Raw genomic sequence first — 25,033 nt, 5'->3', positions numbered from 1 at the left:
GGGCCCCCCCACACACACACACTGTAAGTGCAGGGCCGGGCTCCCCGTGGGCCCCCCCACACACACACACGCCGTAAGTGCAGGGCCGGGCTCCCCGTGGGCCCCCCACACACACACACACGCCGTAAGTGCAGGGCCCGGGCTCCCCGTGGGTGCACACACACACACACACACACACGCCGTAAGTGCAGGGCCGGGCTCCCCGTGGGTGCACACACACACACACACACACACACGCCGTAAGTGCAGGGCCGGGCTCCCCGTGGGCCCCCCCCCCCCCACACGCCGTAAGTGCAGGGCCGGGCTCCCCGTGGGCGCCCCCCCCACACACACACACACGCCGTTAAGTGCAGGGCCGGGCTCCCCGTGGGCCCCCCGCCGCTCAGGCCGCGCGTTGCAGATGAAGATCAGCGAGGCCGACCTCTGGATCCGCACCTACGGCCGCCTCTTCCAGAAGCTCTGCTCCTCCAGCGCCGAGGTCCCCATCGGCATCTACAGGACCGAGAGCCATGTCTTCTCCTCCGAGGTGCGCCCGGCGCGCCGTGTGCGCGGGGGCCCGGCGGGCGGCTCTGTGCGGTCAGCTCTGGTCAGGGGCAGCTGAGGCCCCGGAGGCGGGGGCGGCGGGGGCGGCGGGGGCTCGGGGACGCGTCCAGGAGCTGCAGGAAGGCGCGGGTGAGCCTTCCTTGCAGACGCGGGCAGGGCAGCGCGGGGGCGGGGCCGGGGTGCACCCACAGGCCCTGGACCCCCCATTTCCTTGGCAGCCCCAGGACCTCAGAGCCCAGGTGAGCACCCCCAGCACCTCCTCGACCCCGCTGGAGTGGCTGTGGGCACCTCGGCACCTTAGCCTCCTGGAGAGGACCCTGCCACCCTGGGTCACCCTCACCTGCCACCACGCCCGGCCCCCGGCCACCCCGCTCTCACCGGCCCCCGCTGCGCCATGTGCACTTGGGGAAACTGAGGAATGGGGGGTGACCCTCACGGGGCAAGGTCAGGAGGGAGAGAAGGGGGGGACTAGGGAGCTGCCCTCAGCGGCCTGTGAACTGGGGGCGGGGCCGGGACCCCCCGCTGTGGCCGGGCAGGGGCTGGGAGGCCGGGGGCTCGGGCGCGCACCCCTCCCCGTGGCCCTCATCCCCTTCCTGCCCGGCCCAGTCCCAGATCTCGGTGAACGTGGAGGACGGTGAGGACGTACGGGAAGCCCAGGGGCCCTGGGGGGCACGGGCGGGCCCCGGCGGCGGTGGCAGCACCCACGGCCGCCACGCGGGCGGCGGGGACCCGGCGGAGCACCCGCTGCTGCGACGCAAGAGCCTGTCCTGGGCCCGGAAGCTGAGCCGCAAGGGCTCCCGGCAGGCGGCCAAGGCGCCGGTGGCCGCCGAGGGCATCAGCCAGCAGCAGCTCAGCCTGTGCCGGCGCTCGGAGCGCCAGGAGCTCTCGGAGCTGGTCAAGAACCGCATGAAGCACCTGGGGCTGCCCACCACGGGCTACGGTAAGGGTGCCCACTGCGGGCTGCGGTCAGGGTGCCCACCATGGGCTACGGTAAGGGTGCCCACCACGGGCTACGGTCAGGGTGCCCACTGCGGGCTGCGGTCAGGGCGCCCACCTCGGGCTGCGGTAAGGGTGCCCACCGTGGGCTATGGTAAGGGTGCCCACCACGGGCTACGGTAAGGGCCCCGGCGGGCTGCGGTCAGGGTGCCTGGCAGGCTGTGGTCAGGGTGCCCACTGTGGGCTACAGTCAGGTTGCCCACCGCGGGCTACGGTAAGGGTGCCCACTGCGGGCTGTGGTAAGGGCGCCCACTGCGGGCTGCGGCCAGGGTGCCCGGCGGGCTGCAGTCAGGGTGCCCACCACGGGCTGTTATAAGGGCACCCGGCGGGTGGGTGGGGGCAGTGGACAGCGCAGGGGCGCCCAGGGGTCCCTGCCGCGCACACAGGATCCCTGCGTGGCCCCGCCCACCTGAGAACTGGCCCCAGCACCCCCGACGTGGGAACAGGGCTGGACAGGGCCAGCTCGCGCCAGGCCTGTGGGGGGGAGCAGCGCTCAGGGCGTGGCGGGAGCCCCAGCCCCCAGCCCCCCAGCAGCAGGTGTGGGGATCTCTGCAGCAGCAGCGGGCAGCGGCTGGCCAGGACACCCGCGCTGGCCTTCCCCGGCCCGGCCACCCCGGCGTGCGACGGTGACGCCGAGTGTGCCGCGTGTCACACCTGTCTCCCCCCTCGCTGAGACGCCACCCCCAGCCTGGGCCACAGCCCGGCCGCCAGGGTCCAGGGCCCTGGGGTCAGGCACTCGGGGCTCACGCGGGGGCCGGGGCACTGGCAGCTGCCCGAGGGGGCGGGTCCGAAGGAGACGGACAGGCCGGGGTTTGGGAAGCGAGGGGCCCGTGGGGGCCTTTCCCAGCCAAGATTCAGCTGCTTGCTCCCCGCGTGCCGGCCGCCCCCACCCCTGTCGGGGGAGACGCCGACCACCAAGGCAGAGCGCGCGGTGCTCCCGGCCCCCAGAGCTGGCGCACGGCCTGCGCGACCCCTGCCCGCCCACCACAGCTTGCACAGCCGAGGCTGGCTGGCTTCCGCGCTGAGCTGGGCCCCGCCCTGCCTGCTGACCCGTCTCTCTCTCTCTCTGTCCGTGCCTCTCCTGTGTGTGCTTAGAGGACATGGCAAACTTAACAGCCAGCGATGTCATGAACCGGGTAAACCTGGGATATTTGCAAGGTAACTGCTCGGGCGGGCTCCGACCTCTGCCCCGGGGCACGCCCACCTGGACCCCGGCCCAGCCAGCAGGTGCACAGGACAGAAGAGAGAGGCCCCCAGGCTGCAGCGCCGGCAGGGCCCCCGGCGCTCACAGGCGGTCCCAGGCTGGGCCCTGCACCCCCTCCACCTGAGGTCGCTGCCGGCATGCAGAAGGCTGGGGCTTTGTGCCTGCCGCGTCGGCCCAGCCCTCGGGGCTCCCCCAGGCCCCTCACCCTGCTTTGCTGTCCGAGAGGAGATGCCCGGCCACCCACATTGCCTGCCCGTGGGCAGCCGTCCCCAGCAAGGGTGCCAGGCCCTGGGCCCTGCCCCGTGCACCTAGGGCGAGGCCTTGACCGGCGCCTGCCCGGAGTTTTGAGGTTTGCTGGAATCAGCCTCCCAGAGCCGCCCTTCAGGGAGGGGGGCTTCAGCCGAGGCCGAGAGGAGACCCCGCCACTCCCAGACCCACGCCGGGGCCCAGTCGGAGCTCGGGGCGGAGCCGGGACCCTCCCTGTCTCCAGGGCTCCCGGCAGCCTCAGGGGGGTCCCAGAGCCTGCCCCCTGCTGCAGCTCCTCACAGAGCACCCAGGCACTAACATAGGGGCCTCTCGGGTCCAGGTGGGCGTTAGCCGGGTGGGGGCCGCTGCTGGGGCAGACCTAGGCCTGGGACATCCACAGGGCCAGCTTAGCACCGTCCCCCAACTCTGCGGCTTCGTGAAAGGAGGGCGGGGCTGTGCCGGGCGCTGGGGCGGCGGCACCTGCTTCTGTGGCTGCTCCCAGGCGGGTGAGCACGCGAGCAGGCCGCAGCAGTCGCCGGGCACCGCCTGTGTACCTGCTGGACTGGGGCCAGGGCCGCGGGCCCCTCGCACTCGGTGCTGGGGCGGCACCTTCCCCGCAGAGCCCTGGGAGGGAGGCGCTGGAGTCAGCCCGATTGCTGGTGCGGGAGAGGAGCCGGGGGAGGGCCTGGGGAGGGGGCCGGTGAGCGCCCTGAGCCAGCTCCGTGCCCCCACCCCAACCCTGTCGCACCTGCTGCCTGCCTCTGCCAAGCGTGTGGGTTGGGCAGCCAGGGCCGGCGTGGGACTGACCGCACCAGCCCCGCCCTCCACCTCACCGCCGCAGGCCGGCCCAGCGAGAACTCTGCTTGTCTCGGCACGGCCTGGTCCGTCCACCCAGGGGCCCAGGCCAGCGAGGGAGGCGTGGGCGCGTGAGGCTGGGACGCCCCCTGCCCACAGCCGCTTCCACTGCCGGAGAAACTGCGAAGCAGGACAGGGCCAGCCTGCCCCAGAGGGCACCGCGCCGCCCTGCCGACCGCCCGAAGGCAGAGCTGGTCTCCTGGCCAAAGCCCCCACGGGCCCCAGCCCCAGCCTTGGCCCACCTCCCGGCAGGGTGCTGTGCCCAGTGCGCCCTGGCCGGGCCGGGCAGCCTCCCCGGGTTCCAGAGCGCTCCGTCCCTCTGTGGCCGTGGCGTGCAGTCCCGGGGCAGAGGGCTGGGGGGGCCCGGTGACACGGCCCGAGCCCGTGTGTGCGAATAACCAGCGCTTTCCAGGCAGTCTCGCCCCTGGGGCCGCCCCAGGCCACCCCGCTGCCCGTGGTCTGGGCTGACGGGGCGGGGGCTGCGTGGCTGCGTCCAGGTGCCTTTGGCCGTGTAGGTGTGCATGGAGTGAGGACGCAGCATCCATGGGTGTGTGGACGCGGGCAGGTGTGACGCCCGTGTGCAGGTGTGGACGCCCGTGTGCGCAGGTGTGGGCAGGTGTAGACACCTGTGTGTGCAGGTGTGGGCAGGTGTGTGCAGGTGGGGTGTGCGGGCGCTGAGGGTGTAGGAAGTTGCGGTTGGTGCCTCTGCCTGCCCCCCCCCGGGATGAGACGCCCCGACTGGCTGCTGGGGCTGAGCAAGCTCCGGGCGGGGGCGGGAGCCGCGCGGCTGCCCCTCGGAGCTGCCCTGCCCGTGAGGAAGGGAGGAGGGCCCCGGCCGCGCGGAACAGCCGGGACAGGCAAGGCCGGGGCGGCCCGGGGCGGCCCGGGGGGGTCCCTGAGCAGCGGGGGGCGGGGCGGCTGGGGACCGGCTGTGTCCTTTGCAGACGAGATGAATGACCACCAGAACACGCTGTCCTACGTCCTCATCAACCCCCCGCCCGACACCCGGCTGAAGCCCAACGACATTGTGTGAGTGCCCGCCCCCGCCCCCGCCCCCGCCCTCGCCCCGCGCGGCACCCCCGGCCCGGTGAGCCCCCGGCATCCCCCGCGCACCTCCCTGCAGGTATCTCATCCGCTCGGACCCCCTGGCCCACATGGCCAGCAGCTCCCCAAGCCACAAGCTGTCCTGCAACCCCGAGACCCGCGACGAGACGCAGCTCTGAGCGGCCGGACCCCGCGGGCTGTGGCGGGGCAGGTGCGCACGGCGGCGGCCACGGCCCGGAGGAGCGGCGGGGGCGCTCTCCTAAGCTCTTTCTGCCAACCCGTGCCACGCCGGCACGGATGTACCGCAACTCGTGACGGGCCTGGCCGAGGCCCCCTGCCCCGTGTGGCCGAGCCCAGGCTGTGCCCTGGGGAGAGACCAGCTCCCCCCCGGCCGTTGTGTCGGCACAGCTCCTGGGCCAAGCCCCCCGTCCTGAGCCCGAGGGGAGGTCCGGACCCTTCCTGGGTGCGAGGAGGGGCTGGCAGGCCTGCAGGGGCCTCCCCCTAAGCACAAGTCAGCCCTCAGGGTCTGGGCCCCCCGGCCAGTGGTCGCCGGCCTCCATCCTAGGCAGGCCCCTCGTGGCAGCCCCAGCCTCACCCCGTCACCCACGTGCCCCTGCTGGGGACAATGTGTTGGGGCCCCTAAGCTGGGGCAGTGTGCCCTCAGCCATGCTCACGGGGGCTACCCCAAGAGGCTGGGGGAGGGGAGGGGCCGATGGGCCCAGGCAAGCCCCTCCCCAGCAGTGGGGCGCGGGCCCAGCCTGGCCTGCCTGGGACCCTCCTGCCGACAGAGGGCCCACAAGCCCTCAGCAAGGCACTGCCCGGACAGAGGCAGACACGGGCAGACACAAGCGGCAGGACGGAGCCGGGTGGACTCGGGCGGGAAGTCCAGTGCCTTGCGCGCACGGCCGGTGCTTGGCCTTGGGCCACGGGGGCTCCTGGGTACCCCCAGCAGGTGCCCCTGCCCTCAGCCTGCAGCAGGAGGGACCGGGGGAGACCGAGGGATGGGGCTGCCGGCCCCGGCCCCGTGTGGGGAGTCTGTCTCCAGAGACACTTGGGGGAGGCACGGCCCTATCGGGGAAGGACTCGGGCTGTGGACTGCATTCCCAGAGCCCCCCGAAAAGGGCCAGGGCCTTGCTGCCCACAGGGGGCCTGGGCAGGTGATTTGGGCCCAAAACATGCACAGCGGGGGCCTTGCCCAGTGCCAGGCCCTGGACTGGGGGCGCTGCTCTGCCCGGAGCTCACACAGGCTGCTGTGGGCACGGCCGACACCCGCTCCCCGGTGTCCAGCAGCCCTGGGCGAGGCTGGGGGCCGGGGCAGGGGCAGGCCGGCCCGTGGGCTGTGGGAGTCGGTCGCCAACCCAATAAAAGCTGCCTGTGGCATCTGGAACTTTCCGCACGCCCCTCAGCCTCCACTTCCTGTGACCGGGGCGCGGCAGTGGCTGGGGGGCTGCCGCCGGCCCGGGCAAGGCCCACGGTGGCACGGGGGGACGGCACGCGAGGGCAAGGCTGCAGCCCGGCATTCCGCGTGCGACTGTGAGGCAGCAGAGGTCTGGACCAGTCCAGCCGGGCGGCTCTGGCCTGGCTCTCCCCTCCCACCTTGGCCTTGTGAAGTGCAAACAGCGCCCCCTGGCAGGTGACAGGTGGCAAAGCAGGGGACAATGGGGCGGGGGAGTGGGGGCAGGTTCTCCCGGACCCCGCAGGACTTCCCAGGGTTGAGGATAGGCAGGTGGCTGTGTGTGGCTGTGTGTGGCTGGGAGGCCCCTTGGCGTGACCGCCGCCCCAGCCGTCCCCTGGCAGATGGCAGAGTGTGGTCACTGCACTGGGCACCTGCTGGGGCACACGGCACCCAGTGGCATCCCCTCCCCAACCCGTTCGCCTCCCCCAGCCTCCCTTTGGGCCACCCCTGGGGCCTGAGCCCCCACAAGCAAATACCTGCCCAGGACCGGTTTTTCTGACCTTGTCACGCCCCACAGTGACAAAGCCTGCCCCCACCCCCGGCTCCGTGCTGAGCGGGGCCGGGCCTCCTGTGGCCACAGCAGTGCCAGGACCGCACGCCTCCGCCACGCCTGCAGGGCTCATGGCGCTGGCCCGCTCTGTGCACCCCTCCTGGTCACACGGCACAGCGTGGCCGCCCTGCCCCACCGCTCCAGCCAGTGGGGACCTCAGGCTGCTGTCCGGGGCCTGGCCCCCCCCCCGGGCACACTGCTCTGTGGGTGCCACGTCCGTGGGGTGAGCCTCCCACTGCCGTCACACACCTCACACGCATTCTGTCATTTGGGCAGCTTCGAAATGCTTTAAAACGTATTTATCTGGGGGTGGGGGTGGGGTGGGGACGAGAGGTCTTCCACCCTGGCTCCCCCCGCCCCCACGACGCCCACAGCAGCCCGGGCTGGGCCGGCCACAGCTGGACGCCGGGGGCTCCATGCAGGTCTCCGTGTGGCTGTCGGGGCCCAACTGCTGGAGCCGCAGCTGCTGCCTCGGGGGACCCGAGCAGGAAGCCCGGCCGGGACCCAACCCAGCCCTCCGACGTGCGACCCGGCACCTAACCACGCGGCCAGAAGCCCACCCTGGCTTCAGAGGAGTCCCACCGTGAAAATGAGCCCAGGCGCAGGGCCGGCGTCCGCGGGCGGGTAGCACCTCCCGGAGCTGCGCCCCAGCCCCGGCCCCGGAACCCCGCAGGGAGACCGGAGCTGCACACAGGGCCGAGAGGCCACGGACGCAACAGAGGTCGTGGGTGAGCTCCGACCGGCGTGACAGTCACCTCCCACGGGAGTCCTGCACGGAGAACTTCTATCAGTCGAGAGAACGGCCCAATTAAAGCAGCTCAATTAAAACTGGCCGAGAAGGAGGCGCCGCGGCTCACTAGGCTAATCCTCCGCCTTGCGGCACCGGCACACTGGGTTCTAGTCCCGGTCGGGGCGCCGGATTCTGTCCCGGTTGCCCCTCTTCCAGGCCAGCTCTCTGATGTGGCCCGGGAGTGCAGTGGAGGATGGCCCAGGTGCTTGGGCCCTGCACCCCATGGGAGACCAAGAGAAGCACCTGGCTCCTGGCTTCGGATCAGCACGGTGCGCCGGCTGCAGCAGCCATTGGAGGGTGAACCAACGGCAAAGGAAGACCTTTCTCTCTGTCTCTCTCTCTCTCACTGTCCACTCTGTCAAAAAATTAAAAAAAAAAAATTAAAACCGGCCAAGAAGTTGCAGGACCAGTGACGCCCACCCGGCACCTGGGCCCCGACACCACCACGCCAGACAGGAGGCGCCAGACAAGGGCAGGAGCACCGGGCTGGGCCCTGAGCCAGGGCTGGGCCTGGACACGCCCAGGACACGCGTGCTCAGCAGATCCCCCCTCCGTGGGACACGGCTTCCCCCATATCACCCCGCCACACACGTTCCAGCGGCTTCGGGCCGGCCCCTCGCACCTGACTTGGGGGTACCGGGAACGGTCAGGTGTAGGAGCCAGGGCAGGCGTCACGGAGACACTGTCGCCGCCCGGTCCCCAGGCCCCTCTACCTGTCAGTTCTGCCCATCCCAGCAGAGCCCGCCTCAGCCCCCCGGGGCCGAGCCAGGCGCCACGAGGGCGTTTGCTGCCGCCTGTCCTGTGGACACCAGCAGCAGGGCCGGCAGCGGCCACACTCAGGGCGGGTGCAGAGAGGCTCCGTGCCACGCGCTCCGACAGGCTCAGGTGGCCCAGGGCTCCCAGCTCAAGAGCGTGGCTTCCGGGGCAAGCGGCCAGAGGGTGGGAAGCACGGCGTCACCGCAAGCCACGCCAACCACGCGCCGATCGCTCGGCCTGGCCCGGCTGCAAGTTCAGACCGCCGGCCGCTGGCTGTTTGCTTCTCCCATCTGCCGGCTCACTCCCCGGGTGCCTGCGACAGCCTGGATTCCACGCCCATTCGGTGTGGCACTGGCACTGAACCAACCACCCTCCCGGCCGCGCGGGGCCCCGCGGCCCGTGCCCACGCTCTCGGGAGGCGCCCGGCCCAGCACCAATTCCCTTCCCCGGGTCTCGACCCCTCGGGGAGACACTCAGGGAGCCGGGGCTCCCCTGCCACACCAGGGGAGACTGAAGGAGCCGCTGCCAGAGCCCCAGACCTCCGGGGGCGCCCAGTGCAGTGGGAGGTCCCGCTCCCCACTCCAGCCTCCCGCGGACGGGCACCACGGGGGGCCCTAACACCCTCGTGGGCCTCAGACTCAGGTCTCCCGGCTCCTGGCTTCAGCCGGGCCCAGCCCTGGCCGCTGCTGGTATTTGGGGAGCCAACAGGAAGATGGAAGACCTCTGTCCTCCAACTAGGTGAAGGTCATTACAAGGATGTAAAGAACACACCCACCCAGACGCTGGAGAAGGCTTCCCGGTGAACTGGAAGGACGGACTCGTGGCCGGACCCGTGGGCGCCCGGCCGACCGCGGCCACGCACAGCCGCCCACGCCCCCCGCACGAGTGGCCTCGGGACGAGCTGGCTTTGAAGACGCCGGGTGTGGTTCTCAAGGTCAGGATCCCCGCTCCGGTCGCCCCCCACGCAGCGGCAGCTCCAAGGAATGGACGTAACCTGCAGAGCGCCCCACGCGCCCACGGGGCTCGCGGCAGCCCCGGTCCCAGGTCCAACAGGGTGTGTCCATCTGCACGTGTGTAACACGCGGGCTCACTCGGGCTCCACGGCCGTGAGCTCCCCCGCGGGCCGGGATCCTCCGCGCTCACCCGACACCGGCTCGCCACCACCGTCAGGTCCGACGCAGGGCGCCCCGACTCGGCATCTTCAGCCCGGACGCTGACTGCGCCACGGCCGAGCCGGGAAGGCCTCCAACCGCCACGGAAATGAAGCGCGGGGCCTTTGGTGGCAAGTCAGAGAGGGCGTTCCGTGGCGCTTCCGCCAGCCCACGCAACGCCAGCCAGGGCACTGAAGACACCGGGGCCGGGGCACGGGCTGCTGGCCTGCAGTCCTCGCGACATTCCGCACTCACGCCACCAGGAAGACCCAGGGCTTACGCGGCCGCTCGGGGGGCACGTGCCGGAAGCGGTGAGCTCCACCGGGCCGCGCTCCGCGGACGCCAGGAGCCGGGGCACCGCACACACCGCACACAGGAGGCGTTAGCTCATTCCTTTATTACACTGTAGTGCTTTCTTAAAATAAATACGGTCGCATAAGGGCCAACAGTGAGGGGTCAGCACACACAGGGACGGCGCGGTCATGGGAGGCCGCGCGGCACCCGGCGAGCCGGAGGCCCGGTCGCTCCCACGCCCAGCGTCCGGGTGCGGCGGTCACCCTCGTGTCCGGCGTCCTGCAGGGCTCAGGACGGTTCCAGTGGCACTCCCCAGGGAGCCTGGGCGAGACACAGCAGCTGCAGCCTCCCGGGCGGGCGGCCACGGCGCCGGGCCCCGCGTGGACAGCGCTGCCCTGGGTTCCCGACGGCAGCAGAGCGCCGCCCACCGGAGCTGAGCCGGGCGGGCGCAGCGAGCGTCTCCTCCCTCACGGGGCCTGTCTGCTCAGGAGCACAAGCCCCCAGCGCCGTGCGCTGCGAGGCGGCCCGCCCTGCCTGCAGGAGCCAGACTGCAGAACTCAGTGCCTGGAGTGAACGGAGTTTCAGTAAACTTTCTCTGAGCAGCAAGAAACAAGAATAGTTCAGAACCTTGGAACTGGGTACAAACGTTGGCAGTAGACACGGTCAATAAATATCTTACAGCTTCCTACACGGAGACAACCCCCACGACCTGACACCTGAGCGGAGGGCGGGCCGTCCGCTGCCGAGGGCGTCAGGCTGTGTGCAGGGGGCGGCGAGGGGCCACGGAGCAGGGCTTCAAGTAGGGAGCCACACGGCTCGAGGGACCACACTCCGCGCTCGCCCCCCGCCCGCCGGCCCCGCGAGCCCCCAGAGCACGGCCGGGCCGCCCCCGCGCCGCCTGGGCCCCCGCGGGAGTGCGGCCGGCGTTCCTCTCGCCAGCCAGAAGCCGCCCGGGACAGGTCTGGTTCTGCACGCGTCGTAGCAGGCCGGCGGCGGCAGGTCGCCCCGCCCGGCCGCGCGGGTCATTTGCGGTTCTGCGCCTTCTTGGGCGCCGCAGGCCGCTTGGGCTGCCACAGGTGGTTGTGGATGGTGAGGGCGTCCACGCTGACCGACATGGTCTTGGCCGGGATCAAGTTGAACTGCTTCCGGTCTGAGCTGTACTTGTACAGCTTGTCGATCATCTTCCTGGTGATGCTCCGGGGCCCCGTGCCCGTGAGCTTGTGGATCTCCTCGGAGTCGGGGTAGTAGCAGTACAGGGCCCGGAACTGGCAGCCGGCGTCACGGAACAGGATGATGTAGTGGTTGGCGTCACACTTCTCCAGCTCCTGCACGGGGAGGGGTGAGCAGCAGTTTAGAGTCAGGCCCCGCGCACGGGAGGGCAGCCGGGCCCACTCACGGCAGGGCAGCCGGGCCCGCTCAGGGGAGGGCAGCCGGGCCCGCGCACGGGAGGGCAGCCGGGCCCGCTCACGGCAGGGCAGCCGGGCCCGCTCACGGCAGGGCAGCCTTTCTGCACAGGTGACGCAGGCACTGAGCTCCGACAGGCCCAGCGAAGCCAGGGGCGTGCTTCCAGGGTGAGCGCTGACCGCGAGCCCCCTTGTCCTGGTGGCTGCAGTCGCCGGGGACGAGGTGTGGCGCGCTCTCCCGCTGGCAGGAGACAGATGGCCACACCCCCGTCAGCACTGACGCCAGCAACCCTGCCCACTCCCGGCAAACGGCAACCCGTGCCCGACCACCAACGCCCGCCGTCCCCGGCAGTCAGCAGGTGCACGCAGGGTGGCGCGGCCATCCTGTCCGGACGGCGGTTCCGGTCCCGGCTGCTGGAGGCCCAAGAGCTGGGAGACCTGCAGAGTCCAGGCCCAGCCGCTGCGGCCACCTGGGGAGTGAGCCAGCAGCCAGAAGGGAGGGGTGTGTGTGTGTCCCTCTCTGTAACTCTGCCTTCCAAACAAAAAATAAACCTTAAAAAGAGAAAGAACCAGGGGGATGGGGGGCTCGGAGCACAGAGGTCAGAGGTCAGCTGGCTCCACCCTGAGGCCGCGTGCGAGGACCGCACCTGCCACGCAAAAACCGGAAAGGATCAACCTGAGAAGCAGGAGCAGCTCGAGCGCCTACAGCCGGCACCCAGCACCCAGCACCCGGCACCCCCGGGTGGTACCCGGCCTCCAGAAGGACGCTCGGCGGGCGGCGACGCCCCTCACAGCACGCGCCAGCAGAGGCGAGGCCGTGGACACAGGCGGGAGGATGGGGGCGACAGCTCGCGGCGCGGCGTTCTGGGGAGGGGGGAGCCCGGATCCGGTGGGGGGATGGCCGCGGCTTGGAGTCTGCACGGCCACCGTGCACCTGGAAGGAGCCCTCCCAACGGTCTGGGAATCCTGTCAGCACAGCAAGACCCCGAGACCAGGGACGCGGTCCAGCCGTCCGGACGCTGGACACGGGTCTTCCCCGGCTCCTCGAGCCGACGCCCAGCGCAGTCTGTCGTGGTCCAGGGGTCCCAGGGCCCCTGAAGCCACCGCGCCATCTGCCCTGCCTCCCAGGAGGGCCCGGCCACCTAAGCCACTCTTCAGAGAGTCTACGCCGCTTCCGCCAGCAGATGGGTTTGTTATTTAAATAAACGAATAAAGTGTATTTTCTGAAGAGACTACTGAAAGCGAACTCCAAAATGCACAGCACAGATCTCAGCCCGGACCCGGGGCTGCCAGCGCGCACGGCACGGATCTCAGCCCGGACCCGGGGCTGCCAGCGTGCACGGCACAGATCTCAGCCCGACCCGGGGCTGCCAGCGCGCACGGCACGGATCTCAGCCCGGACCCGGGGCTGCCAGCGCGCACGGCACGGATCTCAGCCCGGACCCGGGGCTGCCAGCGCGCACGGCACGGATCTCAGCCCGGACCCAGGGCTGCCAGCGTGCACGGCACGGATCTCAGCCCGGACCCGGGGCTGCCAGTGCAGAAGTGCAGGCACACGGGTGGCGCCTGTCTCGCTGGCGCAGGGACGCGGCGCGTCTGGAACCTGCTTGTCGGCTGTCGCTGGCTGACGGGGCTCCCTGGCTGTGCCACAGGGCTCACGCTCACCCTGCTTCCTGCCGCAAGGCACGCTGGGAGCCCTGACGTCAGCCCCGCAGGGATGCCGGGTGCCGGGACTCTAACGGGCTTCCCTGTGGGACTCACGGCCCGCCATGGCCGAGGCAGCAGGCGTCGGCACGCAGAGGCTGGGGACCGACTGGGGCTTCCCCTGGCTAGGAGCCCTGCAGCTTTGGGGTGACCTTGGGGACCCGGGCACCAGGCGGGTGTGATCGCCTGTCAGGAGGCGCTAACAGGAGCCAGAGAAAGAACCAGCCAGGGCTTCCACAGGCCCGGCTGGCGAGGGACGAGCGCACGGGCTCCGGAGTGGCCGTGGTTCCAGCTGCCACTTCAGCCGCTCACACCAGGGCTCGGCCCGCGTGGCGGTGAGGCAGGATTTCTGAGGGGCCGAGGCTGCTGCAGTCTCGCCCGGGTAACGACCCAGACGCCCGGACGCGGTGGGGCTGCAGCGCCCGGCCTGGGCGGCCTCCAGACACGCCCCTGCAGGGAGACGCCTCCCCGCCCCCACACGCCCCTGCATAAGATGCATCCTCACCCCACACGCCCCTGCAGGGAGACGGCTCCCCGCCCCCACACGCCCCTGCAGGGAGATGCATCCCGCCCCCACACGCCCCTGCAGGGAGACGCATCCCCGCCCCCACACACCCCCGCAGGGAGACGCCTCCCCGCCCCCACGCCCCTGCACGAGACGCATCCCCACCGTGCCGCAGCAGGAGAGCCCGCGGCCCCGTCTACACCGCCAGTAGTTCCGCTCACAAGCTGCCGCTGTGCTGGCCGGGGCCCCAGCCTCGCAGGCATTCGCCCAGGCCAGGGGTCTCCCCCTGCCGACCTAGAACGCTCCCGCCTTGCCCTCCTCCTAGTCTCTGCTCAGACGCCCATTTCTCGCCAAGGCCCCCGTGAACAGTCCACTGGGCACGCACCGTTTTCTGAACACAGACCTGGACCCGATTGGGATGAGCCAGACCTACCCGCCTGTGTGCCGACAGGCTGTGCCGAGGCCGCCCTCGGCGTCTGACACTGGTGGGGCCCAGGCGTGGACACCCACTACGGACGGGCTGGCCGTGGGTGTGTCCTGGGTGTCCCCTCTCCTCCGCCCCCGCTGTTGGGGGCACGCCAAGGCCTCCCCTCCCCCTGCACACGCTACCCCGTCCCACGCTCCACCTGCAGGGCCACCACCGGACTCGCTGGCAGCTGCACGCTCAGAGGCAGCAGTCGGCAAACCCAACCCAGCCCCTCGTGGAATGCCCTGAGACCACCAGCCACTTCCCCACCCTGAGCCCAGGGTCCCCCCCAAGTGCCCATGTCCACCTCCCCGCCACCCCGCCCTCCTCACGACACGGCCCCCCACCTGTGGTCAAACTGCTCTCAGCAGCCAACTCACTCGAGTGGCCCCCGGAGGGTCCCAGCTGTCGGGACCCAAGGCCCGCCCTCTGCCATCACTGCGGTCCCCGCGCTCGGCTGGTCTGGGTCCCGCCCTCCTGCCCGGCGCCGCTCCCCGGGGGCTCTGCCTGCGCTGCCGTGACGTCGCGGGTGTGCGGCAGCAGCCACGCGGCAGGACCAGGCAGTCCCGGCTGCTCCGCCTCCGTGCAGCTGCCTGCTGGGGCCCAAGCGCTCGGCCTGCGCCCGGCTCAGCCCGGCTGTCACGGCCATCGGGGAGCAGATCAGCAGGGGCGCTTGCCCTCGGCCACTCCTTCAACTAAGACACACATTTCTCAAAGCAGGAAGCAAGAGGGGGACTGGCCTGCAGCACCGAGTCCTTGTGCGGCTCGTTCACCTTCCCGGCCAGGCAGCAGTGGCACACGGCGTTGTGGATGATCGGCTTGTTGGACTTGCTGCTGGGCTCCTTGAACAGCCTGGGACCTGAGGACACAGCGGGCTCGCACTCGCCACGCTCCAGGCGCGCGCGCACACACAGACAGACAGACAGAAGCCCGCGGCGTTTCACAGACCCGAGGAACGAGGGCGATCACGGGTACGAACGAGTTTTTGAAAACGAGAAAAGCCGCTTCCCATCTACCCCAAAAAATCCAAACGAAACTTAGGAAACCAAACACAAGGTGAGTGACTGACGCTGCACCCCGTCCTGCCCGGCGGCCGCGGCGCACAGTGGCCACTCTGGGGCGGGGGCGTGGCCGCTCTGGGGCGGGGGCGTGGCCACTCTGGGGCGGGGGCGTGGCCGCTCTGGGGCGGGGGCGTGGCCGCTCTGGGGCGGGGGGCGTGGCTGGCAGCGAAGACGGCTGCGGCCCACGCCGGGGCTCCCGGCTCCCGCTGCTGACCCCGGCTTCCTAGCGAGGCGGCCTGAGCGGCTGGGCCCTGCCGTGCACCTGGGAGACCTGCACTGAGCGCCCGGCCCCCGGCTACTGCAGGCCCCTGGGGAGCAGGCCGGGACGTGTCCCGCCTCTGTACAAACTGCAGCCATAACCGAGCCCCGGGGATGCTCTCCAGGGCCCAACAGCCCAAGCGTCAGAACTCCCCGCACCCTGGGCACCTGCGCCCATGGCAGGGAAGGGGAGGCGGGGCTTCCTCAGCCACAGGACACCACCCTCCCCAGCCGCCGTCCACCGCGCTCAGCGGCACGGACGAGACCTTCTATCTCATCAAAGTGAGGAACAGCAGTACAGGCCGCCCTGGGGGGCACGCGCCCTCACCTGTGTACTCCGCCACCGAGGCCAGGGAGGACGCCGCCGAAGCCGTCTCCCAGTCCCGGTCGGTGCTCCTGCTCGGGTTGCGGCTCAGGATGGGCAGGGCTTCCATCGACTCCACCCTGCGGCAGAACAGGGCGGAGGTGAGCAGGGCCTGGCCGCGGGCCGCACTCACCCAGCTGCTTCCCCCCGCCCACAGCAGGTGGGCAGCACCAGGGCAGGGCTTTCCGGAACGGCCTGGCGGGGCGTGTGTGTGTGTACACCTGTGTGTCTGTGTGTGTGTGTGTACCTGTGTGTCTGTGTGTGTGTGTGTACCTGTGTGTCTATGTGTGTGTATACACCTGTGTGTGTGTGTGTACACCTGTGTGTCTGTGTACACCTGTGTCTATGTGTGTGTGTACACCTGTGTCTGTGTATACACCTGTGTCTATGTGTGTGTGTACACCTGTGTGTGTGTACATGTGTCTATGTGTGTGTACACACCTGTGTCTGTGTATACACCTGTGTGTGTGTACACCTGTGTGTCTATGTGTGTGTGTACACCTGTGTGTCTATGTGTGTGTGTACACCTGTGTGTCTGTGTGTGTGTGTACACCTGTGTGTGTGTGTACACCTGTGTCTATGTGTGTGTGTACACCTGTGTCTATGTGTGTGTGTACACCTGTGTGTCTATGTGTGTGTACACCTGTGTGTGTGTACATGTGTGTCTATGTGTGTGTACACACCTGTGTCTGTGTATACACCTGTGTGTCTATGTGTGTGTGTGTACCTGTGTCTATGTGTGTGTACACCTGTGTCTATGTGTGTGTACACCTGTGTCTGTGTGTGTACACCTGTGTCTGTGTGTACGCCTGCTCTGGGTAATACAAGAAGCCAGCAAGTGTTGCGTGCACACAGCAGTGCGGGCAGGGGCAGGCACCCAGAGGGCCGTGGTGCCGCTGGCTTCGGGCTGCCTGGCCGCACCTGAGTAGGGGTGAGGTCCCTGGGTGCAAGGGCCCCGGCTGCACCCCTGGGCGGTTCCTGCAGCTAAGTCCCCACCAGGCACAGCAGATGCCAGGGCCAGGAGGCTGGGCACCGCGGTCAGGGCTCAGGCCCAGCCAGGGACCTGAATGCTGGGCCAAGACTCCAAGAGGGCCCGAGCCCCTCAGAGGCACCGCCGCGTGGCCCGGGAGACACAAGAGGCAGGGAACCAGCCCACGGTGGCCTCAGGGGCAGGCACGCGTGGAGGGACACACGGCGGGCAGAGGAGCAGGGGGCTCGGCAGCAGCTCCAAACGTGGACAAAGGGGCCATGGCGGCCACCGCGCTCCCTGCATCTCCGTGGAAACGACTTTCCAATCGCAAGGGATTGTGGGTGCACACCCACCGACCTGGAAAAGACCCCTCCCTGTGGGCTGCACCAGCCAGAAGCACAAACGTCCGTCTGACTATGGGAGGCCCACTCTGAGGGGCAGTCCACACACAGACAGAGGCACCGGCTCCACCCAGCGCTCGGCCCAGCCTGGATGCTGACCTGGGGAGACACAGCCGCCAGGGTGGTACTGGGAACGTGCGGAGGGCACAGATCAGCCGTGTCCAACCCGCCCTCGGAGACACACTCGTGGGACGAGCGACAAAGCAGACAACTGGCCACCTAGCAGGGCTCGGGACTCCTGACGGCATCCGCCACTCCACGAACCTAAGACGGCGTCAAGGCGACGCGACAGAAGCACCTGCCACACAGCCCCTTACCGCTGAGAGGGAGTGCCCCCTGAGTGGACGCTCTCGGGCTCCGTGGTCGCCGCGGACGCCAAGGACAGGCTGGAGCCAGACTGAGTCCGGCTCAAGTTGTCGGCTGCCAGAGACGGAGAGAGAGAGGCGGCTGTGAGAGGCTGGGCCACGTCCCCCAGCCCGCACGGGAGAGCCGGCGGGGCAGCCGCCCCCACCCTGCCCTGGGGAGACCACCCCATCTCAAAACACCAGAGCTGGCCTCAACCCTCTCATCTGTAAAATGGGGACAACCGCGGCCTCCGCCCCCTCCCAGAGCTGGAGCCCGACGGTGAGCCGCGCCCCGCAGCTGCTCACGGGTGGAGGAGCACTTGGTCCCCGAGTCACTGCACGACTCCTCCCGGTGGACGGACTTCGGCCGTGGCTTTTTTGGCTTTGACTTCGGCTTGGCCAGCCCCTGCTCCTCCAGGATCTGCTGCTGCTTCCTGCGCAGGTACTCCTGCTTGATGAGCTCCCGCCGCGCCTTCTCCTCCTCCTTCCGCACCCGGTCCTCCTCCGCTTTGCGCCTGAGGAGACGCGGGTCACGGCCCAGGCCCGCGCGGCCCTGCACCTGCCGCTCCCTGGGCCTGCTCGGTGGCCCTGCGACTGCGCCAGCCGCTGCCAGGAGGGGCCACGGGGCTACAGGGCAGGCGCCGAGCCAGCTCTGGGTTAACAGCTCGCCGGGGAGCACCGCGACCAGGCTCCTCGCTGCCCGGGCAGCAGAGCGGAGGCCTCGCTATCACAACGGGGAGAGAGGGGGCGTTGGCGGGCGGGCCGCCGCAGCACTGCAACACGAGCCCCTCAGAGACATGGCCCCGGGGAGCACCGCGCTGGCCCGGGAGGGACAGGCTGCCGGGGAGCACCGCGCTGGCCCGCCAGCCCCGCGCCCGCGCCCGCGCCGGGGGCAGCCTACCGGGCCTCGTCTCTCTTGAGCTCCACCTCGGCCTCCAGCTGCTGCTTGCGCGCCCGGGCCTCCTCGGCCTTGCGCTGCTGCTTCAGGAGGAAGGCCGCCCGCCTCTTGGCCAGCTCGTCCTCCGCCTTCTGTTCATCCTGCGAGCAGACACCGCGGGCAGCCGGCGGCCTCGGCGCACAGCCCGCCCCACCCGCCGCTTCTCGGCTCCAACGCGGGCACAGCACAACTCCAAGCCCTCTGAAGCGGAACTGGAGGAGCCATTGGGCCGCTGGCCAGGCCCCGCGGTGGGGCAGCCCCTGCGGCTCCCCCGGGCGTCTGCTCATATGTTTCTAAGACAGGGGCGAGCACGCAAGCTGGACGCTGACGTGTTTCCAAACACCGAACAGGGCCAGCGCGGCCGGCCAGTGTCTGTCACCGCGCCCGTCCCGGCAGGAGGAGAGGCCTCGACAGAAGGCACCGGAAAGGACATGGGCGGAGGGAGACGAACCTGCCGTGGATGGCCCGCGCCTGCCCAGGCCAGGCCCCGCCACCTGCCTACAGGCGACAGTGACGTCCACGGCGGGTAGAGAAAAACGCCTGTGATGGGCGACACGACGTGGCACGCAAACCTCAGGGACCCCCGAGGGGCACTCGCCTACCTTGAAGAAGAAGCCGACCCCGGGCTTCTGGTCGGCGTCCCCCGGGAGCTCCGGGCCACGGTCGTGGCCGCCCCCCTCTCCGTCCTCTCCGGGGGCCCTCAGGTCTGCGAGGTCCACCTCGATGAGGCTGGCCTTGCTCCTCAGGGGCTCCTCCGCGGGCGCGGCCACCTTCCCTGAGCCGTCCTGGGGGCTGGGCCCCGCCTCGCGCACGCCCGCGCCCAGGCCGTCCTGCAGGCCCATCTGCTCCGCCAGGATGTTGGGGTCTGGGGCTGCGGGCACGGCCAGCGCGCGCTGCTTGCTCTCGTGGTAGAGCCTGTAGCCGTCACACGGGCTCTCCTCGTGCGGCTCGCCCCCGGGCTCCGCGGCAGCGTCCGGGTCGGAGGGCGTCCGTGCGTGGCTGCTCGGGGGCAGGGCGCGCAGGTGCGGCAGGGTCTCGGCGCTGGGGGTCGGGGTCTTACTCCGGGAGGAGCCCTGCAGCCGGTCCTTCGGCACCTTCAGCTCGGCGGGCCTCCCTGCCCGCGAACTCCGACCCTGGCCGAGGCGCGGCGGTTTGCGGTGACCGGCCGTCCCGGGAGGAGACAGCGGCTCGCCGAGGGGGACGGGGGCCCTGGCCCTCTGGTCCTGGGCACTGTGCCTTGGGGCGGGCGCGGGCGCGGGCGCGGCCGGGGACTGGAGCAGCAGCTGCTCCTGCTGCTGGGAGATCCTCAGGATGGCCTGCTGCAGCGTGCTGATGCTCGCGTTCAGCTTCTCGATGGACAGCTCGCACTCCGCGTCGGCCGCCTCGCCCAGGCCGTCCTCCAGGAGCACGGCCGACAGCGCCTTCGTCTTCTCGGCGTCGTGCAGCGCGGCAGGGCCCCTGGCTCTGTGCTGCACCAGGGCCAGGCCCGCCACGTCCAGGGCCGCGGACTCGCCCAGGAGAGCCTCCCTCTGCTCTTCCGCGCCGGGCACGCCGGCGTCCAGGTCCTCCCCGCCGTGCTGGGAGGGCTCCGGCCTGGGCAGCTGGGGGGCGCCCTCGGCCTTGCCCTTCCGCACCACGTGCAGGAAGGCGGCCTTGCCCAGCCGCAGGCGCTGCCTCGCCGACGAGGCCTCCACCCGCTTCTTCTGGGCCTCGATGGCCCTGCGCTTCTCCTCCAGCTGCATGCGCAGCTGCGCCAGCTCCGAGGCCAGCAGGCTGCCGGCGTCTCTGCCGCGCCGGCCGGGGCTCTGCTCCCGCTTCTGCCTCCAGGTCGTCAGCGGGGCCGGGCAGCTCTCCGACCCGTCCGGCGTGGTCTTCTGGGAGCTGCTGGTGCTGGACTTGGTCTCGCAGCTGTTGAGCCTCTGCAGCTTGCGCTCGGCGAAGCTGGTCATCGTGACGCCGCCACTGGCCGCGGACACGCTGCTGAGCCGCGAGGCCGTGCTCAGACACGGGCTGGAGCGGCCGCTGGCGTCGTCCTTGTCCTCGTGCTCCTTCAGCTGCATGTCCTCCTGCAGCTTGGCCGACTCCTCCTCGCCGTCGTACCGCGCCACGAGCACCGGCGACTCCTCGCCCATGAGCACGTGCTCCACTTCCTCCACGTCCAGGCCGTCGGAGTCGGACCCCTGCCCCAGGAAAGCCCACGGCTCGGAATCCCGGGGGCTGGGGCTCCTGGAAGCAATGTACATCCTGCCCCCGGCGCCCACGTGAAGGAAGAAGCCGTCGGCAGACTGGCCCTGCGGCGACAGGTCAAGTCCGCCGACAGCCGGGGGCCCGCCACAAGCCTCTCCTGCAGCACCCGGCGGCGGCGGCCCGGCCTCTGCGGGCGCGACGCTCGTGGGAGACTCAGGACACGGGATCGGGGTGAAGGTCCTGTTCAGGTCGTGGGCACCATGGCCGCCGGCCAGCCTCCTTCGCCCCAGAGGCTGGTGGCCGTCGCTGGGCCTCTTGGCCGTGCTGCTCCTCGGCCGCCCCTCCCCCAGCTCGTCCTCCTTGCTGACGACCTGCTTCTCCTTCGCCGGCTTGAGCACCGCCGGCATCAAGGGCTCCAAGAAAAAGCTGTCGGGCTTACTGTCCAGGCCGTCTGCCTGCCACTGGGGAGGCCGGGCAGTGGCCAGCGGGCCCGGGGCCCGGGGTGAGGCCCTGGGGCCTGCGGGGTCCTCACGGCGGGCAGCCACGTCGGACCCGATGATGGCCGCAAGCTCCTCCTCCTCGTCCTCAATACTGACGTTGGTCAAGAGGCTCCTGCCGCTGGTCTCGGCAGCCGCGGGCTGAGGCCGGTGCTGGGGGGTCAGATGAACGACGCTGGAGGCCAGACTGTCTTTGCTGATGGAGCGGGCCAGGCTGATGCTGTCGCCGGAGCCGGGGTCCACGTCACAACTGGCAGCATGATGGACAGCAGGTGTTGGCTGGGACACGGGCCTGGAACACGAGGGGACAGCATGTGCACACGACTCAGCACGGGCTGAGTGACACGGGCACCAGCCAGTGAGAGCGGGACAGGCATCGCACATGCCGGAGCTTCACCCCCACCTCGGGGCAGGGACGACGGACGCACTTTGAATTCTCCAGGGCCTGCACCTTACAGAGTTCTGGGGACCCCGGAGAAGACCCGCTCATGTCAGCAATCTGTCTGCCATAGTAAAGCTCAGACCCCAGTGACAGCTGTGGGCTGGCACTGCGGCACGACCGTTTAGGCCACTGCTTGGGACGCCTGCACGGGACTGCCTGCAGGTGTCGGTCCTGCCTCTGCTTCCTGCCCAGTGTCCTGCGGACGCACGCCCTGCGAGAAAGCAGGAGACGCTCAAGTACTGCGGCCCCTGCCTCCCATGTGGGAGACCCGGATGCAGCGTCCAGCTCCTGACTCAGGCCTGGTCCAGCCCCGGCTGTCGGAGGCACTCGGGTGAACGAGTGGATGGAGGGTCTCCATCTCTCTCTGTCGCTCTGCCTTTCAGGCAAAAAAAAAAAAAAAAAAGATTCCAAAGCCTCTTTAAAAATTACAGTGCTAAGTTCATGGCATGAGAAATATAGCTTCGGAAACAAGACGGCCTGCGGCCCACGTCGCCAGGGCTGGCACCAGGAGGCCCTGGTGCCTGGCAGCACACGGCAGGAGCCTCTGGACATCCCACCCCGCTGGCGAGACCACGCGTGGGACACGGCAGCGAAGCTCCCAGCACGGCTGAAGACAACTCTGGCCTCAAAGCTGCCCTGGGGTCTCCCTGGGCCCCGGCGTCCCCGGCGGCGACAGACCACGACCCACCTGGTCTTCCTTTCCGGCCACGCCGTCGCCGCGCCTCGTGGCTGACCATCCACGCGGGTGAGGGAGTTGGAGCGATGCCGCTGACCTGCAGTTGGCGGGAGCAGGGAGAGGGCTCAGGCTCAGCGGCTGCTCTCGCACCTCCTCCGACAACCACTTTCCAGGACCCGATCCGGGACGGCGCCAGCGACGCGAGGGCAGCGGGGCAGCACCCAGGGCGCCGCGGCGGGCTCACGTGTGAGCACGGCGGGCAGATGGCCGTGGACTACGCCACGTGAGCGCAGTGAGCATCGGTCGCCGAGTGCTCGCCCAGACGCCACGGCGCCCTGCGGGCACACACGTGCCATCAGGCCGCAAGGACCTCCCCTCTTTGAGACAGACTCTAGGCCACATCACAGACGCGACGTGACTCTGCTGCGGCCTCTGAGCCACGCGAATACGGCCGAGGCCGGCGAGCGGAGACGGACAGAGGGAGGCAGCGGAAGCAGCTCCTCACCAGAGGGGTCCTCGCCCTGCACCGGCTTTTGCTGTTTCTGTCTCAGTGGCAGCAAAGGATGGGACGGGCTGAAGGCCGAGGCTCCTCTCCCGCTAGATGGAAACAGGGCAGAGAAGTGTCACCAGGTTATCAGACTCCCAGAGCCCTCCGCACGCTCACGACGCCGCGCGGGACAGATTCTCGGGGAAACTGCTGTGAAGCAGGGCCGGGGAGACCCCGCCAACAGAGCCGTGCGGGCTTCCGGCCCCAGGCTGCACCGCCGCTCGGCTCCGACAGCCAGCGCTGAGCGCGTAGCTGAGATCACCTTTTTTTTTTTTTTTTTTTTTTTGACAGGCAGAGTGGACAGTGAGAGAGAGAGACAGAGAGAAAGGTCTTCCTTTGCCGTTGGTTCACCCTCCAATGGCCACCGCAGCCGGCGCGCTGCGGCCGGCGCACCGTGCTGATGCGATGGCAGGAGCCAGGTGCTTCTCCTGGTCTCCCATGGGGTGCAGGGCCAAGCACCTGGGCCATCCTCCACTGCACTCCCTGGCCACAGCAGAGGGCTGGCCTGGAAGAGGGGCAACCGGGACAGAATCCGGCGCCCCAACCGGGACTAGAACCCGGTGTGCCGGCGCCGCTAGGCGGAGGATTAGCCTAGTGAGCCGCGGCGCCGGCCCTGAGATCACCTCTTGAGAGGAGAAAGAGTAAAGAGAGAAAGTGACCACTTGAAAAGCACAATTTTCAAACACACACACAGCTTCCTGTGGACACGGCCGTGTCACTGCCACGTGGGAGACCAGGACGCAGCGGGGCCTCTGCGGGTCTTGGAGAGCGACCCAGCAGACGCGAGCTCTAACTAGGCTGTCTGTTGCACTAATGGTTAAAATACCCACAAAGCTGAAGACATGGAGGAGTGGCCAGACCGGGAACCCCACTTGCTGCCAGGCACAAAAATGCTCCCTCGTGGAGGACGCGACGGCAGCACCCACAGTGCACTGACGTCATCGCCCCGCCTACTTCCTGTACTGAGGTTCAGGAAAAGGGGGTGCATCACAGAGCAGGGCACAGAGCAGGGCACAGCACGGAGCAGGGCGCGGCCACGGAGCAGGGCACGGCACGGAGCAGGGCACAGCACGGAGCAGGGCGCGGGCACAGAGCAGGGCACAGCACGGAGCAGGGCGCGGGCACGGAGCAGGGCACAGCACGGAGCAGGGCACAGCACGGAGCAGGGCGCGGGCACGGAGCAGGGCACAGCACGGAGCAGGGCACAGCACGGAGCAGGGCGCGGGCACGGAGCAGGGCACAGCACGGAGCAGGGCACAGCACGGAGCAGGGCGCGGGCACGGAGCAGGGCACGGCACGGAGCAGGGCGCGGGCACGGAGCAGGGCACAGCATGGAGCAGGGCGCGGGCACGGAGCAGGGCACAGCACGGAGCAGGGCACAGCACGGAGCAGGGCGCGGGCACGGAGCAGGGCACGGCACGGAGCAGGGCGCGGGCACGGAGCAGGGCACAGCATGGAGCAGGGCGCGGGCACGGAGCAGGGCACAGCACGGAGCAGGGCACAGCACGGAGCAGGGCGCGGGCACGGCCCCCACGCGCGCACCACCCCTGCCCCACTCTCCTGCCCCTGGCCTGGGTCCGCTCGCTCCAGCTCTGCCTGTGCTCTGGGCCCCGAGCACCTGGGCGCACACCCAGCGCTCCCTCCCCCCGCCCCAGCAGCAGGGCTGCAGCACGCGCAGGCGTGAGGACCAGGGTCTCTGGACAACTTCGCCTCTCCTCGCACCCAGCCTCTCAGTGAGGTCGCCAGTGTCACGGCTGAAAACCCAGCTAACGGCCCCACTCCTCGTGGAGCCATCCTCCTCGTGGACCACTTAAAACCACGTTGCAGGGGCCGGCGCCGGGGCACAGCGGGTTAAATGGCCACTTGCGACACAGGCATCCCTTGTCAACACGTCAGGAGCCCCAGCTGCCCCAATTCCAATCTAGCTGCCGTCTAACGCCCCTGGGAAAGCAGTGCAAGATGGCCCAAGCCCTCTGGCCCCAGCGCCCACGCGGGAGACCCAGGTGGAGTTCCGGGATCCTGGCTGTGGCCTGGCCCAGCCCGTCACCGTGGCCATCTGGAGAATGAACCCGTGGATAGAAGATCTCTGTCTCTCCCTCCCTTTGCCACTCTGCCTTTCAAATAAATCAACCTGTGCGCTGGCATCCCCTGTAGGCGCTGGTTCCAGTCCCGGCTGCTCCACTTCTGGTCCAGCTCCCTGCTATGGTCTGGAAAGGCAGTGGAGGACGTCCCAGTGCCTGGGCCCTGCACTCACAGGGGAGACCCGGATGGAGCTCCTGGCTCCTGGCTTCAGCCTGGTCCAGCCCTGACCATTGTAGCCATCTGGGGAGTGAACCAGCGGATGCAAGATCTCTGTCTCTCCCTCTCTCTCTGTAATTTTAACTTT

At 69.6% G+C, this 25,033-nt stretch overlaps 2 protein-coding genes across 14 annotated transcripts in view; one reads left to right on the top strand and one right to left on the bottom strand.

The window, feature by feature from the left end:
• KCNT1 (potassium sodium-activated channel subfamily T member 1) overlaps positions 1 to 6,280 on the top strand; it is a 49,554-nt gene extending 43,274 nt beyond the window's left edge. For 6 of the 8 annotated variants that reach the window (XM_070059271.1, XM_070059282.1, XM_070059293.1 and 3 more), the window contains 6 exons: positions 401 to 526; positions 762 to 782; positions 1,150 to 1,483; positions 2,635 to 2,697; positions 4,789 to 4,873; positions 4,968 to 6,280. In XM_070059271.1, the coding sequence (XP_069915372.1) occupies positions 401 to 526; positions 762 to 782; positions 1,150 to 1,483; positions 2,635 to 2,697; positions 4,789 to 4,873; positions 4,968 to 5,067 (729 nt within the window). In that variant the 3' untranslated portion in view covers positions 5,068 to 6,280. The remainder of the gene's footprint in view (positions 1 to 400; positions 527 to 761; positions 783 to 1,149; positions 1,484 to 2,634; positions 2,698 to 4,788; positions 4,874 to 4,967) is intronic. The other 2 variants (XM_070059289.1, XM_070059287.1) reach the window with 1 other exon arrangement.
• Positions 6,281 to 9,973: 3,693 nt separating this feature from the next.
• The window catches only part of CAMSAP1 (calmodulin regulated spectrin associated protein 1), a 56,188-nt gene continuing 41,128 nt past the window's right edge, over positions 9,974 to 25,033 (bottom strand). For all 6 annotated transcript variants that reach the window (XM_070059231.1, XM_070059240.1, XM_070059223.1 and 3 more), the window contains 9 exons: positions 22,606 to 22,697; positions 22,113 to 22,197; positions 18,901 to 21,274; positions 18,263 to 18,399; positions 17,668 to 17,876; positions 17,335 to 17,437; positions 15,611 to 15,726; positions 14,704 to 14,822; positions 9,974 to 11,210 (listed from right to left, as the gene is read on the bottom strand). In XM_070059231.1, the coding sequence (XP_069915332.1) occupies positions 10,908 to 11,210; positions 14,704 to 14,822; positions 15,611 to 15,726; positions 17,335 to 17,437; positions 17,668 to 17,876; positions 18,263 to 18,399; positions 18,901 to 21,274; positions 22,113 to 22,197; positions 22,606 to 22,697 (3,538 nt within the window). In that variant the 3' untranslated portion in view covers positions 9,974 to 10,907. The remainder of the gene's footprint in view (positions 11,211 to 14,703; positions 14,823 to 15,610; positions 15,727 to 17,334; positions 17,438 to 17,667; positions 17,877 to 18,262; positions 18,400 to 18,900; positions 21,275 to 22,112; positions 22,198 to 22,605; positions 22,698 to 25,033) is intronic.

Source organism: Oryctolagus cuniculus, chromosome 1 (assembly GCF_964237555.1).
Source record: "Oryctolagus cuniculus chromosome 1, mOryCun1.1, whole genome shotgun sequence".
NCBI classification, from domain to species: Eukaryota; Metazoa; Chordata; class Mammalia; order Lagomorpha; family Leporidae; genus Oryctolagus; species Oryctolagus cuniculus.
Note: the sequence above shows the minus strand (reverse complement) of the source record. Positions and strands in the feature narration are given on the sequence as shown.